The sequence below is a fragment of the Alternaria hordeiaustralica genome (assembly GCF_023758085.1).
Source record: "Alternaria hordeiaustralica strain BMP 2776 chromosome Unknown scaffold_14, whole genome shotgun sequence".
In the NCBI taxonomy this organism is placed as follows: Eukaryota; Fungi; Ascomycota; class Dothideomycetes; order Pleosporales; family Pleosporaceae; genus Alternaria; species Alternaria hordeiaustralica.
Window position 1 is genome coordinate 24,812 of NW_026056786.1, and position 18,961 is coordinate 43,772.

The following is an 18,961-nucleotide window of genomic DNA, read 5'->3' on the forward strand; positions in this document are numbered from 1 at the left end:
GATCGATACCTTTCGATCTGGTGAAGGAGATGCATGAACACGAATTCGACGACACGGTATGAATTCAGAAATAGTATACGAACCCCTCGATTCATCTTCTACAATTACAAATGCAACACGCAAACACCCACCCATACCGTCGTGGACGGATCAAAGCTCAACATAACCCCCGTCGAGTACAGTGCGCTAAAACACGCTGGCCGATCTTTATAACGCCAAAACACCACAACATGCTGTCTTCTCTTCCCACGCTGACACATCAGAAACACTACTTCTTCTTGCCCTTGCCCTTGCCCTTGGTCGCCGAACCCTTAGTCGCCGAACCCTTAGTCGCCGAGCCATTTGTCGCAACGCTGCTTGCACGAGATGGCGTCGCCGATGCTGATCCGGCCTTGCCCTTGACAGTATCGAGCTGCTTGTTCTGCCATCTGTTAGTAAACGCGAACGTCACGAGCCATTCGGATTGACATACCTTGACACCATTCTTAGACTTCTTCTTCGGCTGCTCCTCTTCCTCCTCCTCCGTCTCCTCTTCCTCGTACCCGCGCTTGCCATTCTTGTTCTTGAGGTCGCCCTCGCCGAGCTCGCGCACGATAGCCGAGATGAGCGTAGTGCAGCGGCGGCCAATCTCCTGCGGTGTGCGGGAGAGGAAGAACCAGTCGAAGCGGAAGAGGGGCGATTCGCGGATCTCGTCGCGGATCTTCTCGTAGATATACTCGCCTTCGACGCCGTGCTTGTGCAGCATGACGACGAGGAACTTGTCTTCTTCCTCGGTGTACACCTTCTTGTTGGTGGTGGAGACGGTGTACTTGATCTGCATCTGCTGGAGGGGCATGCGGTACATGCCAATCTTCTTGGCGATGAGGCGCTTCTTCTCTTCCGACTGACGGACGCGGAGCTCGCCCTCTTCGATAACACCCAGATGCTTTTGCCAGTTGTCCAGCGACTTGTACTTCTTCCAAAAGACCTTGGCGTAAGCTTTGATCTCGTCGGCGTCTTTGCCGTCGACCTCCTCCGATATGCCCTCGTAGTTTTGGCGACCATACTTGGCGCTGCCGTTGAGGAACTGCTGGAAGTCACGCTTGTTCCATTCAGGGAAGCCCTCTTCGATCAGGCGTTCTTTCTCAGCCTTCTCCTCTTCTGTCAGTGGCTCCGCATCATCAATCTCCTGCTGCGCAAGTTGCTGATCGGCCTCACGGGCTTCGAGATCCTCATCCGGACCTTCTGGGAGAGGAGCTTTGAGGTTGTTCTCCTTGCGGTACCATGCAGTCTCCTTGTCTTGAAGTTCGGAGAGTCGCTTGGGGAAGAACTGATAGTCGTGGATGGTGATCTGCTTGGGCGCGCGGGGTATCCTGGGTTGCTTGTTCTCTGTTCGTCCACCAGTGACCAGCGTCTTGCGGTAGTACGAATCGATGCCGTAGTTTTGTTCCTTGCGCTCACGCTTCGAGGGGTTAATCCAGGAGATGCCGATTTCCTTCTTTCGTGGTTGGAAGGTTTCGCCATTCCACTCGTAGGTGGAGTCCGAGGTGAACTTCTGGAGGTCGTCAAGACCGAGGGTCTCGTACCTCTTGTTGAGCTTCTCCGTCATTTCTTCACCGCGACGCATGACAGCCTCGAAGTCGTCATCAGCAAGCTCGCCATCAGCTGCTGGACCGACAGGGCCCTTGCTTGCAAACACCTTCTCGGCGCCGTGCTGAATCATAGTCAGGAGCTCATCTTTGGATGCGGCGTTCTTGACGGGTTGTTGCGAGCGGCCTTGCTGAATGACTAGCTGGTCGAGACGCAGCTTCTGAGCCGCACGTTCAAGCACCTTCTCTTCAATGGCCATCTCGGTGACGAATCGGAAGACGTAGACCTGCTTGGTCTGACCAATACGATGGGCACGGTCCATAGCTTGCAGATCGGCCTGCGGGTTCCAGTCACTGTCGAAGAGGACGACGATATCAGCAGACGTCAAGTTGATACCCAGTCCACCAGCACGGGTAGTCAGGAGGAACAGGAACTTCTCCGACCCCTCCTTATTGTAGTCGTCGATAGCCTGGATACGGTCCTCGTGGGCGGTCGAACCGTCGATACGACAGTACTTGTAATCGCGCATGACTGAGTAGTCCTCCATGATGTCTAGCACACGACTCATCTGCGAGAAGATGAGCACTCGACTGCCCTGAGCCTTCATACGTTTCAGCAGCTTGTCCAGCATGACCATCTTCGCAGCGTTGGTGACGAGATGTTCATCGGTAGTGTATGGCGGACCAGGCTCGGCGCCTTCAAAAAGGTATGGGTGGTTGCAGCACTTCCGCAGCTGCATGACGATGTTGAGCAGACGGGTCTTGGACTCCTTGTTGCCGGCACCGCCATTAACCGCGTCGATGTCCTTTTCGAGAATCTTCTTGTACCACTGAACCTGCATGTCGGACATGCCCACATACAGATTGATCTCCTTCTTCGGTAGTAGCGACTTTTCGACATCGGCCTTGACACGTCGGAGCAAGAAGGGTCGGAGGACCTTGTGGAGTTGTTGGACGACGGCGTCCGAGTCGGCGTTCTGGGAGGTGAACCAGTCGTCAAAGGCAGCGGAGTCTCCGAACACATCGGGGAGGAGGAAGTTGAGCAGGGCCCAGAGCTCGTGGAGGTTGTTCTGGAGGGGTGTACCTGTTATTAGCAGACGGCTTCGAGAGTTGAAGACGCGGACCATCTGGGCGAGCGACGATTCCTCGTTCTTGATGCGGTGAGCTTCGTCGATGATGATGTACTCCCACGCGAACTTCTTCAGATGCGACTTCTCACGTAGAATCATCTCGTAGGAGGTGATGCAGACATCGAAGCCATCGGGCACCAGGCGCTCCTTGATGAGGTCGGCACGGTCGTCTTTGTTACCCTGGAGGACCAAGACGTTGACGTCGGGGCACCACTTGGCGAACTCGCGCTTCCAGTTGTCGAGTGTCGACTTGGGGACTGCGACCAGGTGGGGACCGTGAATGCCGGCAATGTAGCGGAGGTAGCCGATGAAGGAGATGGTCTGCAGCGTCTTTCCGAGACCCATCTCGTCGGCGAGGATACCAGAGATACCATTCTCATGTAGTGAGATGAGCCAGTTGAGACCGGCAACCTGGTAGTCGCGCATGGTGCCGCCCTTGATGAAGCCCGGTGATTCCCTAAATACCGTCTCGTTGTGTCCGCCATGCTTCTCCTCGCGCACCAGCTCGGCGTCCTCCTCCTGCTCGGTCTTCCGGCGACGTTCCGCAGCGGCGCCTCCTTTCCGCACCTTGCTTGCCTTTGACTTCTTGGTCTCTTCGGCATCCTGGCGGTCGATCTCGGCGAGAATCTCCTTGATGCGCGGGTTGGGGTTCGTGTCGATGAAGTGGCGGAAAAGGTCAGTCAGACCGAGGAGGTATCGAAAGCGGCGGATGGTGTCGTCTTCCTGTGAGAGGAGCCAAGTTAGCAATGTCTCGGGATGCAGTGCGCAGTGACGTCGCGTACCTTGGACGCCCTCAGACCCTCCGCCTTCTTGCCGTACATGCTCTTGCGCATGTTCATCTCTTCGGCGCGTTTTCTTCGGCCGTCGACTGGCGCGTCACCAGCGACGCTGTTTGCTGTGGTGTTGGGGTTGGTATCCGAGTCCTGTGCGCGTGTCAGTTGTTGGGCCGGGTGAGAGTGGCGCGGCGCCGGAGTCTTCGTACTGTGTAGTCTGGGGTATCCACATTGTACTGCGTCTGGAATGTTAGCCAATGTCTTCTCGTGGTCGCGCCTTCCTCCCGCTTGACATGTGAGTGTCGCGGCGAAGAAGGCGCAAACGGGGGTTGCGCTTACGCCAAACTTCTTGAAGCCGTTCATTGTGTCGTCTGGCTGGTCCTGCATCTCGACATCGGAATGCGCCGACGCCTCATCCGAGGACGGCTCCTCCTTCTTCGCAGCGCTCTTCCGCGGCATGTTGCCTGTTTGGGCTGTTCGCCGCGTGTAGTTGTGTGGGCGTCACGGTCGCAATGGCGCAGCGGGTGATAGTACGTCTATCGATGTTTCGGGGGGTCGAGTGTGATGACGTGGACGCGTTGGGACGTGTTCGTGGCGGCAGAGGTTTGCGCGATGTACGTGAGGATGGCTTGAGAATAACTGTGGACGACCCTTGGCGCGTCAGGTCGGCGGCGCGCTATCCTCGTTGCGGTCGTGCGCACTACCCCATGCCTGCTTCTCTAAGCCCACCAACTTTCATTCGCTCAGCAATTCGACATCTACGCGTTCCCGACTACGAACATCAATCCATTCCAAGCTTGATGCCACAGAAGGGAGGAAATGAGACGGACGCGATTTGCGACGCGATATTGAACATGACGTCAGACAGACGTTTTCAGCACTGGTGCCATATACGATCGATTCAGGAGTGCCACGTTGCCTGCTGGCATGGCTTGCTTGAGCTATAGCATACTGAAGCTACAATATGAAATGTTGTTCCATTGTTTCGATGACTTCTTCTAGCCTCTGATCCTACATCTGGACTGCTCGCCAAAGTTTCCTCTTAGGATCACGGTTATCTGTTGAACTGGTTCTTCATCGTTAAGCTTTCGAGCTGAGTAGGCTACCTCCAGCCATGAAACGAGTCATAGCCGACATGAAGCATCTATCAAAAGCCCTAGGTCTATGATCCCATCGGCATCTCATCGGCATCCTATCGGCATGGTTGAGAAACCAGGGTTGCAAGATTACCAAGGCATTGGGAGCCGTAGAGTGGGACAATAACGCATCGTAAGTCGGCAACATGAGAAGCGAAACACTGCAGCAACTCTCGAGATTGTTAAGCATGCAGTGTCAGTCGGCGTTACTTCTCCACCACTGACGTCACTGTAACCAAGACAACTATCGCATAAGTAGAGTCCCTGGTATTGTTGTCAACGACACATCTCTAGTCACGTGGGCCAATCGTTCCATCCACCTTCCCAACATGCCCGCATCATCCATCACCATCATCTTCTCACCCTACCACGTCGGCCTCCGCAACCACCGCGTCGGCGACGGCCCAAACCGAATCCGAGCTCTCGGCCTCATTCCCCAGCTTGAAGCTCTAGGCGTCACCGTCCACATCGACGAAATCGCCCCCGTCGACGACTTCGAAGGCGAGATAGGCCGCAGTTTCGAAGTCCTCCGCCGTACCTCCCTAGCAGTCAGCAAAGCGCGAGATGGTAATTCCTTCCCCTTCATCCTCTCCGGCAACTGCATGGCGAGCGTAGGAGCAGCATGCGGGTTGGGTATCAAGGATCTCAATTTTATCTACTTTGATGCGCACGACGATATGGATACGCCTTCGACGAATGAGAATGGGTATTTCGATGCTATGGGTTTGTCCATGTTGGCGGGGAAGAGCTGGCATTGGCATACGGAGCAGATACCGGGGTACGCGCCGATGAACTACAAGGGCCGGTTCTTGTACGTTGGCCTGCGCGATGTGAATGAGACGCAGAGGAAGACTGTTGCGGAAGCTGGAGCGGATGTTATTTGGGGTGATGCTGAGAAGGCTGTGGATTTCCCGGGCGAGTTGGAGAAGAGACTTGGCAAGAGGGATATGTCGCCGTCGCTTGTGCATCTCGACTTGGACGTCCTGGATAAAAGTGTGGGCATGGTCAATGGATTTGAAAGTGAAGGTGGGTTACAAGAAGAGGATGTGATCAGGTGCATGAGTTTGTTGCCGAAGAAGGCCACGCCGGTATCGTTTACCATGTGCTCTTTCAACCCGAATCTGGGTGATGGGGATAAGATTGCGGGTATAGGCATTCGCGCTGCTGTGGCCTTCGTGGAGGCTTTGATTGCAACGTCAGTGCTATCTGCGCAACAATAGCGAATGCAATGTTATGATAAACAGGGGCCTTCGCGCGTACTTCTCACGAAGGCTCGCGAGGTCAGCATGAGCGGAACGATAGATTTCCCCGTATTGCCTAAGAGTTGATCCATGCAGAAGCAAGACGATGTTGCCACTGCAACCTCATGTCGGATAGAATGCAGAATGGTGACTTCCGCTCATCAAAAGCAGCCGACTGCGCCCAGGGCCACGGGCCTGGGGAGTCGCGGCCGGGACAGCCTTTCCGCCAAGCCGCGTGACCCCAAATCGCCCCGCCCACCTCCAAATGCCTTCCTTCTCGTTATCTACAACGATGATCATACGCGTTTCCATTTCAGCATGAGAAGAGTGCGCCTTTGACACAGACTGCGGTTTGATATGGTTTTTCAGCGCGACGCTGACACCTCATGCCGCGTCCTATTTTCACCCAACGCAACGCGTCGTGCGCGCAGTTCACCTGGGCACTCGCCGCCACATCTCCTGCTGAACTGCGGACGCGCGACGCCCACTTGCCCAGGCAACAGCGAGGATGTCTGCCCATTGGCCCTTCACACGCAGCCCGCCATCTCTCTTGTATGCAGTGCAGACGCCATGCATAGCAACGTCGCACATGACCTCACAGCTCAGTGCTTCGAGCGTCCACTTCTACCGGTCAGCGTTGGAGCATAGCCCCGCTCTCAGGTACATAATGCTCGTCCACGTCAAGTCCTTGTTCGCAGCTCCGTTTGCACAGCGACGAAGTTCACCCATGTATTACTAACACGTTGTTACTGAGTGTTTCCGCACACGGCACAATACTATCTACACGAGCGTCGGCAGACGTGACAGCGCCCTTTCGTCAACGTCAGCCTAACAGCGGAGACAAGACCAAACATCCAAATGCACCTCATCAACTGCACAACACTAGAGCTGGAAGAGTTCTTCGGCAATAGTATCCCGCGCTACGCCATTCTCTCGCATACCTGGGGCGATGAAGAGGTGTCATTCGCCGACTTCACCTCGGGTCAGCCTATGATCCGATCTGGCTACCAAAAGATTATTTTCACTTGCAAGCAGGCCATGATAGATGGAATCGACTACGCGTGGATAGACACCTGTTGTATTGACAAAAGTTCTAGCGCGGAGCTCTCCGAGGCAATTAACTCTATGTTCGCCTGGTATCAGATGTCAGTTCGCTGTTATGCGTATCTTTCTGATGTCTTGGCAGCCAACATGGACCAGGATTTCCCTAAGAGTAGATGGTTCACACGGGGTTGGACCCTCCAGGAATTGTTGGCGCCAAAAACGGTTATCTTCTACGATCAACTATGGGTTGACTTGGGCGATCGGGAAGAGCACGCCGAGCAGATATCGAAAGTCACAGGTATAGACGGGGCCGCTTTGATTGAAGGCTGGTGGAGGGCCTCGGGCCGGAAAAAGGAGGACAAATTCGGTTGCTATTGCGTCGCGACGAGGATGTCATGGGCCTCCACGAGGCAGACGACACGTGCGGAGGACATGGCCTACTGTCTCCTCGGGATCTTCAACATCAATATGCCGCTTTTGTATGGAGAAGGTGACCGGGCGTTTCGTCGTCTTCAAGAGGAAATTATCCGGAATATCGACGATGATTCCATCCTCGCCTGGGCTCTATCGCCAGAGGACGACGATCCCAGTGCCCTAGGACTTCTATCAGATGGCGCCAGGGAACATCTTTGCCATACAAAAAGCGTCGACTTTTTGGCTCACTCACCAAAAGACTTCAAAGACTGTGCCGGCTTGTCTTGCGCTACGGAATCATTGACTCTTTTCACATTGACCAATACGGGCCTACAGATCCAATTACCTATTGTGCGGGTCTTTGAATGCAGCGAGTATTACTGTCGCAGGGTTGGAGCTTCAGCCCATGTATGGATTGGGCTACTTGGTTGCTCGAGAGCGTCAAACGGGAACTTTTTAGGTATTCTGCTCTGGCCGTACGGAGACCCGGTCGATTCCAGCGTGAAGGTGGTTCGTCAAAGGGAATGTTACAGTACTGTCATTGTTGGTCCAAGGGTCGCTTTCGGCTCAGTCAGTGAAACATTGACAATTGCTGGAGTGAACGGGTTCAAAGAATCACTACACTACTGGCGCGGGCGAGATAGGCGAATTATCGTCAACGAATGCGAGGCCATCCGGAGTCTTGGTTATCAACTCCAGGCTTTTAGTGCATGGACGTTTGTTCAAGGAGAACCACCACTGGCTTACCATCCGCTTTGGGACCCAGAAGCCAAGGTTCTTACCATAAGACGAGATGATCCGTTTCACAGGATGTTCGAATTCAACTTCGAAACATCGTCGAGTGGTCCAAATCCCAAGTTCACTGTCTTCATAAAACAGGAAAACAGGGGTACAGTAAGACAAGGAGACGTCTTTTCAGAAGATGAAAGGCTCGCTGTATACTACGATATTCTCAAGGATAACGACGATCAGCCTCATGGCAAGGATCGGGCTTATGACAAGGGTGATGTTTTGGTCCATGACGACAAACAACGCCGGTTCCACATTAGATTTGAGGCTCACACCCAGGTTATTGGCCATCACGAGCTGATCCGGATTAATGTTGATGCTTTAGAAGATGGCTTTTCTGGTGAGGAATATTATTGGACTTGTAGCTGCGAGGAGCGTGAACATGCGCATTGATCTATACACATTGATCTATACTCGGTTTTCATTCTCGTTGGCTGTACGTCGTGTTGTACAAAGGCTATACATGCATGTATGTCTTCACCTTGTCCTGTGGATAAGTCACCTTCGCATGAGTCAAACATAAAAACTAAGACAGCCCACAACCCCGACCGTACGTGGCTGTGGGTGGATACGAAGCCTGGCACCGGGCACCGACATGTCATGACCATCCTTTGAGACAGTCGAGCAGTATGAAATATTCGCATCACTGTGAATTTTACCAATCTTCGGCCATGGGCTGAAGTCGCCAAGCAGCCGGGAATCTACATCCGCGATGGCGCGCCAGCGAATACACATCACGTGCGCGCGGGTTTGATGCGCGACCTCGGGAGTCTAAGGCACGCGCGGGATGGGACCTCGATTGCCTACGAACACAAAAAGCGAGATACTGGATTGCATTGCATTCTCGTGAGTGTACCTCCAGACAAATCCGCGCAACCGCCTATCCTCCCAAGTGGGCCCACGTCATCGGCGCATTCCTCGGCGCGTTCGCTAACCACGTTTGCCCCGCCCGGAAAGCCGCATCTCCACTCTTCACCTCCAAACCACGCGATAAGAGCCGTTGGCACTGCCAGCGCGCGGTAGCTTCGGAAAGCTATCAGCGCGCCGCCCGCCTTCCTGTTTACGATGCTCAAGACGCCCTTTACGTATTTGTGTAGTGTGCATAAGGCGTAGCGGGTGATGCTGGCCAGTCAGGTTGAAGGGCCGAGTGCTTATCAGGAAGATGGCGGGTTTGATCCTGGTAGCATCGCAGACACGGACTTGTCTTGTCGTTGGATTGAAGATGGGTTAGGGAATGGATCGGAATCATGACTCTTTGCCAATGGGAATGGTGTCTTGGAGATCAATCGTTTCGGTAAAGGGAGAAGTGCCGCCGACGTATAAAGCTCGCTGGCCTGCAGCTGTATGGAGCTTCATCACGGACTTTCGCCAGACCCCCGGTTTGGACTTTTCGTGGACAAGATGCGCTTCTCTCGGTCTCTCGGCGTCGCGTCTTTCGTTGTTGGCGGTGTGCAAGCTGCTGTTTCTTCAACTGGATTCACGGTATCCTTGACAGACATCGACTACTTCCTGCCGCCAAAACCAGTCGCGAAGATCTCGAGTTGCGAAGAGATCCAGGCCTCCTTCGAAGATGCTGCGTTTGTGCCGTTCACAGTGGTGAAGGCTAAGGATGGTGGTTCGGATGTCGCGTCGCTCACAGCAAGTTACGCGCATGATGATGTATGGCAAGAAGGTTTCATGGACGGTATGCACCCAAGTTCACGCTCTTGAGACCCTCGCTGATCATACCTTCCAGCCATTTACGTCCAGGGTAGCGATTCCAAACCAACAAACTCTTCGTTGACCATATTATCCGGCACCGCATCTAAGGAATTAGCTCCAGGACCCTACTTCATCAACGCAGCTAGTCATGTCTACGAGGCGTGGAGACTATTCTCTGACATGCAAGGCGCTTTCACCGAGTCTGCAATCGCGAACGGCGACGGTTCTTACTCGGTCTTGCCTGCGGGTACCATGGGCCAGAAGCATGCCATCGCCGTGCCTTCGCGGTTGTACTTCACCAAGACGGCCGAGAAGCCATTGGCTGGTGTAAGAATTGGTATCAAAGACATCTACGGTAAGGTCTCCCGACATCGCGGAGACTATAGTCTTTGAGCATCGACTAACATCATCTCCAGATATCAAAGGCCTGCGAACATCCAATGGAAACCGAGCTTGGTACTGGCTCTACCCTCCTGCCAACGCAACTGCGCCGCCCGTCCAGAACCTGATCGACGCGGGAGCGATCATCGTCGGCAAGATGATCACCTCTCAATTCGCCAATGGCGAAACCGCAACGGCCGACTGGGTTGACTACCACGAGGCTTTCAATCCCCGTGGAGACGGCTACCAAGACACCTCCTCCAGCTCTTCCGGTGGTGGTGCGGGTACCGCATCCTACTCCTGGCTCGACATCAGTCTCGGATCCGACACCGGCGGCAGCGTACGCGGCCCATCGCAAGTCCAAGGTCTCTACGGTAATCGTCCATCTCATGGATTGGTCTCTCTAGACCACACCATGCCACTGAGTCCCGTTCTCGACACCCCCGGTCTTCTGGCGCGCAACCCTCAAATCTGGATGGAAGCAGCCCAAGCCATGTACGGCCCCAACATCACCATCACAAGCAGCTACCCAAGCAGCATCCAAACCCTCGGCTGGCCCACCGAAGTCGAAGACGTCGCCGACCAACTCCTTATCGACTTCCTCGGAAACGTAACCGATTTCCTCAGCGCCAATGCCACCGCTTTCAACGTCACAGCCTCTTTTGACGCCGCGAACCCAGATGTCGCACCTCTTACAGTCTTACAGAACCTCACCTACGCTATTCTAATCACGAAGCAGCAGATCGAGCTCGTCCGCGAACCCTTCTACGCAGACTACGCCGAAGTCCACGATGGCCGTCTTCCATTCGTTAATCCCGTCCCGCTGGCTCGCTGGGGCTGGGGCGACAACCAGACCATCACTGTCGACGAGGCTGTTAACAACAAGACCATCTTCCAAACCTGGGCCAACGAGACCTTCCTCGCTCCCTCTCCCGAAACATGCTCTGAGTCCCTAGTCATGTACGTCGGTTCCACCGGTGGTACCACGTACCGCAACACGTACTGGGACGAGCCCGGTGTGCCTTTTGGCTTTGGCAACAGCCGCATCTCGGTTATGGCGGAGGTGCCGGATTATGTTGTGCCGCTGGGTGAGGCGCCGTATAACTCGACGATTACGGGGCATGTGGAGTATTTGCCTGTTACGGCGAATTTGATGGCGGCCAAAGGGTGTGATGGCATGTTGTTCTCGCTTATTAACGAGCTGTATGAGGCGGGTATCTTGAAGGAGAGTATGGTTGGGCAGAGTGGGGTTACCGGTGGGGAAATCCTACTGAGGCGGGATGGACTGCGGTGAAAAGCTTATATACATTAATGGAAGCTCAAGTGCGTGATAACATCAACCTTCCGTCCAATATATGCGTAAAGTCAATCCATATCATTGCACGATTCACAAGGCTGTAATCCAGTCAGACTTCCAATATCCTCTTCCGCCCCCTCTCCATCAAACCTGAAACCTCCACCTCGGATGCCGATCCCCCATCTTAACATCCTCAACACTATCATGAAACCCGCCCGTCTGCGGCCTCTCTACCAACACCCTCTCTTTCTCCGCATTTTCCCTCTTCAACAATACCCACAACACCCCCACAACCACTAGATTCAAACACAAATACCCCAGCGCAAAACTATGCCCAAGCACATATCTCGGCCCCGAATTCGCGCGATACAACTGCGTCCCCAGCACCGCCCCCAAATTCCCAATGCTAATCTGCATGGCATTCGCCGTTGCGCGCTTCGTCTGCCCACTAACGTTGATAGCGGGCCAGCAGAGGACCAAGGCGACGGAAGGGTAGATGCCGATAGCCGCAAAGAAGGTTCCTACGTAAGACACGCCTGGGCGTGCTTTGGGATCTGTGTTGGCGAGGAGGATGATGTAGCCGATGATTGCGACGGTGGAGGTGGTCAGGATGAAGAGGGCGCGGCGGGCGTAGCGTTCGGAGAGGATGGCCCAGAAGATTGTGAAGAGGGTTGCGACGGCGTAGGGGGGGATGGTGAGGAGTTGGGATTGGGCGGATGTGTAGCCCATGTCGCGGATGATTGTTGGCTTGGGGGGTGTTAGAGTGGTTTGTGCGATTTGTGGGTTGGGGGGCTTACTAGGAAGAGGGATAGAGTGTATAGTGGGAGACTCATGGTGTGGAAGGCAAAAGCGTAGAGCCAGATTTTGATGTCTTTTGCCGCGAGCAACACCTCAGCCCAAGAAAATGCTTCGTCGTTCGTCGCGTCGCTGTCGGCTTTGAGACGCGCTTGCACGAACGCTCTTTCTTCTTTGCTGAGCCAGCTGACGGTGGCAGGGTAGTTTGAAATGAACCAGTACGCGATGATTCCGATGATGATTGTGAGCAGACCTTCCTATGTTGTTGTTAGTGACGAACTCATGAGCAGGTTGGGGGCGTACCAAGATGAATATCCATCGCCATCCAGCGTAGCCCCCTACGTTACGCATATGCGCGATTCCGTATGCTAGGATCTGGAAACGTCAGCACAGAAGATCGGAATAGGACGGGAGATAGCATACACCACCAAAAGCCCCCGCAAGACTCGCGCAGCTAAAAAACAGCGAAATGCGATACTGGCGCTCATTGCGCTTATACCACATACTCAAATAATACACCACACCAGGAAACAGCCCAGACTCAGCCATCCCCAAGCTGCAAATCATTAGCCGATGTCACACTATCGTCCTCTCCATGTTGACGATACTCACAAGAAGCGCACCGCAAAAAAGCCAGACAGGTTCTGCGTAACCCCCATCAGCGTAGCCACAACACCCCACACCACCGTAAGCGTAGGCAACCAGAACTTCGGCGTTGTACGTTTGAGAACGATGTTGCACGGTATTTCGAAGAGGACGTAGCCGATGAAGTAGAGGGTTAGGCCGGTGAGGTATTGGTTGCCTGTCATGCCTAGGTCGGTTGTCAGGCCTTCGATACGTGCGTTGGCGACTGAATTGTCCGTCAGCAAAACATTATCAGCGGTGGGTATGAAGGAGTCTGTACCATTGCTGCGATCAAGAAAGCTGAGCAGATACAAGATTGACACCGCGGGTAGGAGTCTTAGATCCAATGTCCTGAGTAACTTCTTTTCGTTGATGGTGCCTGGGACGATTTCCACATCGCTCGCGGAAGAGGTCGATGCGGCGGGTGCATCATTCTTCTCCGATGCCATCGTTACGTTCGCCCAGACTTTGAGACGGAAGTATTGAAATGTGAAATATCCCTCCAACGACGACGCGGCACCAAGCTCTTCTTATCAACCACACCACCCTCGCATCCCTCGTAGCTCGCAATGATGCAAGAACGTGGGTCAATCAGCTCAAGCCGCGGCAGCGTCATGACCCAGACCGGACGGGCAAACCTCAGGCATGACCGCAAACGCTCATTGGAGCGCATCGCCAACCGCGTCGAATGCGAGATGCGCACAACTCTGACAGGACAAGCGTTATCGGCTTTACCGCACGGCATGGCGGGCGTGTTGCAAGGGCTTATGAGTTGGGGTTGTACACGAAATCGAGAGGTGGTATGTCGTGATTGCACTAGCCGCTTGGGGTATAGACCCGAATGGACCACGTTGTTATTTGCTAGAGGCGATACGCGACGATAGGGCATGTAGATGGCTGATGTTTTACTTGCTGGGTTTGAGGTGGAGGACTTTGCTTTCACCGTTTTGAGGGTCAGCGCTATCATTCTAAGGCTCTGTGGCATTCCGAGGTTTGGACCGATGTTCGCAGGAGAGCGGGGGAACATTTGGTACCACCTGGGCAGGTGGTTTGCTCGATAAGTCCACTAATGCGCTACCGTTTCCCTTTCCCCCCAATAATCCCAATACCTCTAATAAAAAAGATGACAACAGCCGTAGACGCAACACTCATACCAAAGTTAAACCAAGCCGTCGTCCTAATACCCACCTTGAGCGCATCATCCCAAGGCACCGTCTTATGACCTTCACCACCAATCTGATCCACACTTAACCCCTTCTCCCTAGCCACAACAGCCGTCTGAACCGCCGTCGCAATCGCCAGCCCAACCGCCCTCCCAATCTGACCCACAGCCGTAATAAGCGCCCCTCCCAGCGAAGCATCCTCCGCCGGCAGCGTCTTAGCGACAAACAACGTGAGAACAGGGAAGATGGTATCCGCACCCGAGACACAGAGTACCATAGCCGGGAAGCCGTATGCCCAATACGTCGTATGCACCGGAATGGGAATTGCGAAAAGTAAGGAGGATATACTCACACAGATAGTACTAAACGTGAGTATATAATCGCCCGGCACACGCGACAGAATCTGCCCCGTAATCGTAGCCACCAGAATCCCCGTGATGCCATTCGGTAGAAAACGCAGCGTGGTTTGGATAACGGAAAGGCCTTGGTAGTCCTGAAACCAGTAGGTTGCGAAGATGAGGTAGTTGTTGAAGGACGAGAAGAACAGCGCCATGAGCACATTGGCAGCAGTGAACTTGCCGTTTTTGAAGATACTCATCTTCATCAACGGCCGTCTTTCTGTCTTGTGCTCGAGGTAGTGCTGCCAGAAGCCGAATGCGGCGATGATGATTAGTGAGAGCACGATGAGAACGGGCACCCATGGCGTACTCCAGCCCACGACGTTGCCCTCGGAGAGTGCGAATACGAGGATGACGAGACCGATGGTGATGAGCGATCCGCCGATCCAATCCACCGTGTTGCGCAACACGGGTTCAGGCCCCAACGGCGGAATCGGGATAACGAAGTAGCTCGCAACCGTAGAAATCCCCGCAATAATCCCAAACAGCCAGAACACCCACTGCCAATCCAGAAACTCGCCCACGACACCACCGAAGATGTTGCCCAACACGCCGCCAAGTGGCGCTCCGGCGCCAAAACATCCAAAAGCAATATCTTTGGTCTTTCCGGGTGGGAAGGTAGATGCGAGGATGCCGAGAGCAGTTGGTGCCATGGCGGCGGCGGCGAGACCCTGAAGACCGCGGAAGATGTCGAAGCCGATTTCATTGGGGATGAAGGGCGTTACTATTGATGTGAGGGTGAAGGCTGCGGAGCCCCAGAGGAAGATCATTCGTCGGCCGTAGACGTCTGCTAGACGGCCCCATAGTAGCTGAACGGTCGTGTTAGGGAATCATGAACTAAAGAGGGTGGTTTAACGACGTACCAGGAAGCAGCCAAATGTAAGGTTGTACGCGGAGATAATCCACTGCTGACGACTAACTGGGATATCCAATTCCTCCCCGATAGTAGGTAAAATGATAACCGATGCTTGAACCGCCATGGTCTATCACAAATCAGTCAGTGCTCTTCCTCTCTTCTCCAACGACATCTATCGGTATCACTCACGCTCAAAAACGGCGCCGCAGCAATCGTCGTAACAAGCGCCACACACCGTGCTTTCGAAAACGGCAAGCGCTCAGAAGCCGATGTATCCACAGCCACAAGCCCATTCTCTTTCTCTGCATCATCCGCCGCTTGGTGTGTGGCAGTGACCACGCGTTCCAAATCCGTGACGCCCTCCACAGGTTCGGGGGTCTTCTCTTCGCGTTTCGACATCTTCAGAACACACTACAAAAGATTCCTTAGAACAGTCGGCAGCCTCCACCATGCTTCCAGTGGGGTACCCCATCTTTATAAACGATTGAAGTCTGGGGGAAAGAATATGCCGAGTTGCTCGCTTGCCGACCGCCACAAACGCGCCTTTGCTAGTTCGGTTAAGGGTTTATCCGGGGGTGTGCAGGTGGAAAAGGTAGGCAAAAGTATGACAACGAGCTCTTGGTGTATGACGAATGGCAGTATGATGCGGAAAAGGAATCCTGATCTGCGAAAGCACTCGTATAAAGATGTTCTCTGTGGTGGTGATGCAGCGGGAGGAATAATCTAACATTCCACCAATCGCAGTACGGCTTATATCAGCAGGGACTAGTCGTTGATGTTCGCTGTCGGTGTATAGCAGCTGCATGTCAACGAGCGCAAGAGAGAACGGCGATATGCGACACTAGATCATCAATCAAGATGCGAAGTCAAGACAGTGGACATAAATTCATTGCTCGTGCTATTACGTTCCAGTTCCATTCCAAGTCGTCAAGCAACCTCAATCGATGTATGCAAGAGTGAGAAACGCGACCGAACCACTGTTGCCCAAGAGCCAGCCATCAAAAGAAGGTGGCGGCAACATCATCAAACAAATAGTCTAAGCGCGAAAGGGGGTATGAAGAAGAGGGAGCAAAGGAAGACTTGTTTATGGCTTGTGGATGTCAATGACCATCTCGGTCTCGACAGTTTCCGCCTTCTTGGCGAACCTGGCGACATCGGCGCCCTCGACCTTGCCGTACATGGTCTCGGCGATTATGCCGGTGATCTGGTATGGGTCACCGTTGGAGGCCGGGCGGCGGTCCTCGAAGTAGCCCTTGCCCTCGGCTGCGACGGCGCGGGGGATACGGACGGAGGAACCGCGGTTGGCGACGCCCCACGTGAACTTGTCGTAGGAGGCAGTCTCGTGCTTGCCGGTCATGCGGAGCTGGTTGTCTGAGCCGTAGACGGCCATGTGCTCGGCTTGGCGGGTGGACAGCTTCTCCATGGCGGCCTCGATGGCCTTCATGCCGTTGTCGCCACGAGTCTCGTTGGTGGAGACGTTGGTGTGCAGGCCGGCACCGTTCCAGTCGCCGGGGATGGGCTTGGGCGCAAAGGTAACCTTGGCACCGAACTCCTCAGCGACGCGGTGGAGCAGGAAGCGCGACATCCAGAGCTGGTCACCGAGCGAGATGTCGGGGCAGGGACCGACTTGGTACTCCCACTGGGCGGGCATGACCTCGGCGTTGGTGCCGGAGATGGCAATCTCGGCGTACATGCAGGCCTTGTAGTGAGCCTCGACAATGTCACGGCAGAAGACCTTGCCGGTACCGACACCGCAGTAGTAGGGGCCCTGGGGGGCGGGGAAGCCGTTCTTGGGCCATCCGTAGGGCCAGCCAAACTCGTCGAGAAGGGTGTACTCCTGCTCCAGACCGAACCAGAAGCCGTGCTCCTTGTGCTTCTCGAAGATGATGGCGGCGTCGTGGCGGAAGTTGTAGGCGTTGGGCGAGCCATCCGACATGTACGTCTCGCACATGACCAGGACGTTGTCGCCCAGACGGAAGGGGTCGGGGTAGTATGCAACGGGGCGGAGGTAGACATCCGAGTTGTCGCCGGGCGCCTGGCCCGTCGACGAACCGTCAAAGTTCCATTCTGGGAGGTCCTTCAGGCTCTCGACCTTGGACTTGAGCGTCTGCGTGCATGTCAGTATGAGCCTCGGGTAATCGGAATGAAGTCGGGTGGGATAAGGGAACGACGTCACTGCGGGCTGTGGCTGGTGGTGGGGTGCGATAAGAAGGAACGCCAAAACTTCCGGCAGAAGGAGCGATTGGCGCCATGTGCGTCACACATGCAGACCACCACGCTCGCAACTCCAGTCGTCGAAGGGCTTCTCCAGATTGTGTATCGCACGGCGCGTCGCAGCCAGTTGCTGCTCTCGGCTAGAACCTCGAACCGCAGACTAGACCGATCCGCAGCCGTAGCGTGGTACAAATGCCGCGGTATATCGCAGAGATCGTGGAGATCGGGTTGAAGGATCGGAAAGCTGGAAAATGCTCACCTTTGACTTGGAGCGGATTCCGTTGGAACCGTCTATCCAGACGTACTCGGCCATGACGGCGCCCTTTTGGGGGAGGTCGAGGTACTTCTTGAGCTGCAATGCGCGTTAGCATGTGTTTGGATGTAGCACGCGAGCAGTAGACTTACGTTGGCCGCATTGGAGACAATCGTTGAGTTCGCCTAGAGTATCGTCAGCAAGGGGCGCATGTAGTAGCAGTCGGGGACACGTACCATGACTGTGGTTGTGTATGTGTGGTGGTGAGGGAATAGCAAGTAACTCTTGACTGCGACAAGACAAGGCAGTGGAGGGGTTATAAGAGGGGTCTCTGTGTGAAGTGGGGAGTTATGATGGGCAAGTAGATAAGGATAGCGGGCCTGGGGGTCTGTTATAAGGTAAGAATGCTGGATTGCTTTGACTGTCTCGGCCTGTGGCGGGGCTAGCCGTGCTCAGATACTACTTAGGCTGGCCGTAGCCAAGAGGCGTCGCCGAACTGTTTCCGTGGGATGAAGAAGCAATCAATGTCTCTAAACGCGCGACTTTACGCCGCATCCCAGCATGCCTTGCCCACTCTGCAATCTCTAGGCTTCCGCTAGCCACGGTTGTACCGTCTCTCTGGTGATATTGTGCCCAATCTCGCGTCGCCGGTTTCCAAGGCTTACCATAGGCCCACGCGGTCTTTGTCGCGCATCGTGATGTTGGCTGACGGGCGAACGCACAGACGCACAGCCTCACCAGCTTCCGAGTTTGAGCGATTTGACGCTGGGTAGCGTCGCTGTAAGGGCAGCTAATTTTATCCAGGTACTGCCGAATTGGTCATGCCCTTCGGCCTTGGCCCGTACCAACGACAGTTACGACACACCGCTCCACACGACTATTGCTTTGCGATGGCCGTTCGTATGCATCGCCAACCTGTGCCCAACACGAGCTGCGTAACCCTGAATACCCAGACCCTGCGCGTCCACGTCTCGCGACACCTGCATGCCCAGCTCGCTGTAGTGCATAACCGTCGCGCTGGGCAGGGCGCGCCGTTGCCCGGGGTTGACATCGGGGGGCGATAAGGCCGGTTCGGGCCAATGGCTGCAGTTGCAGTTAGTCCTGCCTCGTCATGGCAGCATCACGCAAACCGCTCAACGTCGTTTCTTGTAGTCAGCATCCGAGACTCTAATAGCCTTCCGACC

General features: G+C 54.6%; 5 protein-coding genes across 5 annotated transcripts; 2 read left to right on the forward strand and 3 right to left on the reverse strand.

The window, feature by feature from the left end:
• Nucleotides 1-268: 268 nt before the first annotated feature.
• J4E84_006849 (uncharacterized protein) lies at nt 269-3,930 on the reverse strand (the record flags this gene model as incomplete). The annotated part of the gene is made up of 5 exons (XM_049389436.1): nt 269-421; nt 473-3,421; nt 3,481-3,621; nt 3,681-3,713; nt 3,811-3,930. The coding sequence occupies 5 exons, from the start codon at nt 3,928-3,930 to the stop codon at nt 269-271; spliced, it is 3,396 nt and encodes a 1,131-aa protein (XP_049242629.1).
• A 1,006-nt stretch (nt 3,931-4,936) lies between these two features.
• J4E84_006850 (uncharacterized protein) lies at nt 4,937-5,827 on the forward strand (the record flags this gene model as incomplete). Its single annotated transcript, XM_049389437.1, has 1 exon — nt 4,937-5,827. The coding sequence occupies one exon, from the start codon at nt 4,937-4,939 to the stop codon at nt 5,825-5,827; it is 891 nt and encodes a 296-aa protein (XP_049242630.1).
• Nucleotides 5,828-9,496: 3,669 nt separating this feature from the next.
• J4E84_006851 (uncharacterized protein) lies at nt 9,497-11,471 on the forward strand (the record flags this gene model as incomplete). Its single annotated transcript, XM_049389438.1, has 3 exons — nt 9,497-9,779; nt 9,831-10,151; nt 10,213-11,471. The coding sequence occupies 3 exons, from the start codon at nt 9,497-9,499 to the stop codon at nt 11,469-11,471; spliced, it is 1,863 nt and encodes a 620-aa protein (XP_049242631.1).
• Nucleotides 11,472-11,618: 147 nt separating this feature from the next.
• On the reverse strand, nt 11,619-15,709 carry J4E84_006852 (uncharacterized protein; the record flags this gene model as incomplete). The annotated part of the gene is made up of 10 exons (XM_049389439.1): nt 11,619-12,221; nt 12,272-12,526; nt 12,612-12,644; nt 12,693-12,825; nt 12,882-13,119; nt 13,174-13,359; nt 14,048-14,171; nt 14,223-15,263; nt 15,318-15,437; nt 15,500-15,709. 10 exons carry the CDS (start codon nt 15,707-15,709, stop codon nt 11,619-11,621), a joined length of 2,943 nt encoding a protein of 980 aa, XP_049242632.1.
• Nucleotides 15,710-16,394: 685 nt separating this feature from the next.
• On the reverse strand, nt 16,395-18,016 carry GLN1 (glutamate--ammonia ligase; the record flags this gene model as incomplete). The annotated part of the gene is made up of 4 exons (XM_049389440.1): nt 16,395-17,417; nt 17,784-17,876; nt 17,930-17,962; nt 18,014-18,016. 4 exons carry the CDS (start codon nt 18,014-18,016, stop codon nt 16,395-16,397), a joined length of 1,152 nt encoding a protein of 383 aa, XP_049242633.1.
• Between the last annotated feature and the right edge of the window lie 945 nt (nt 18,017-18,961).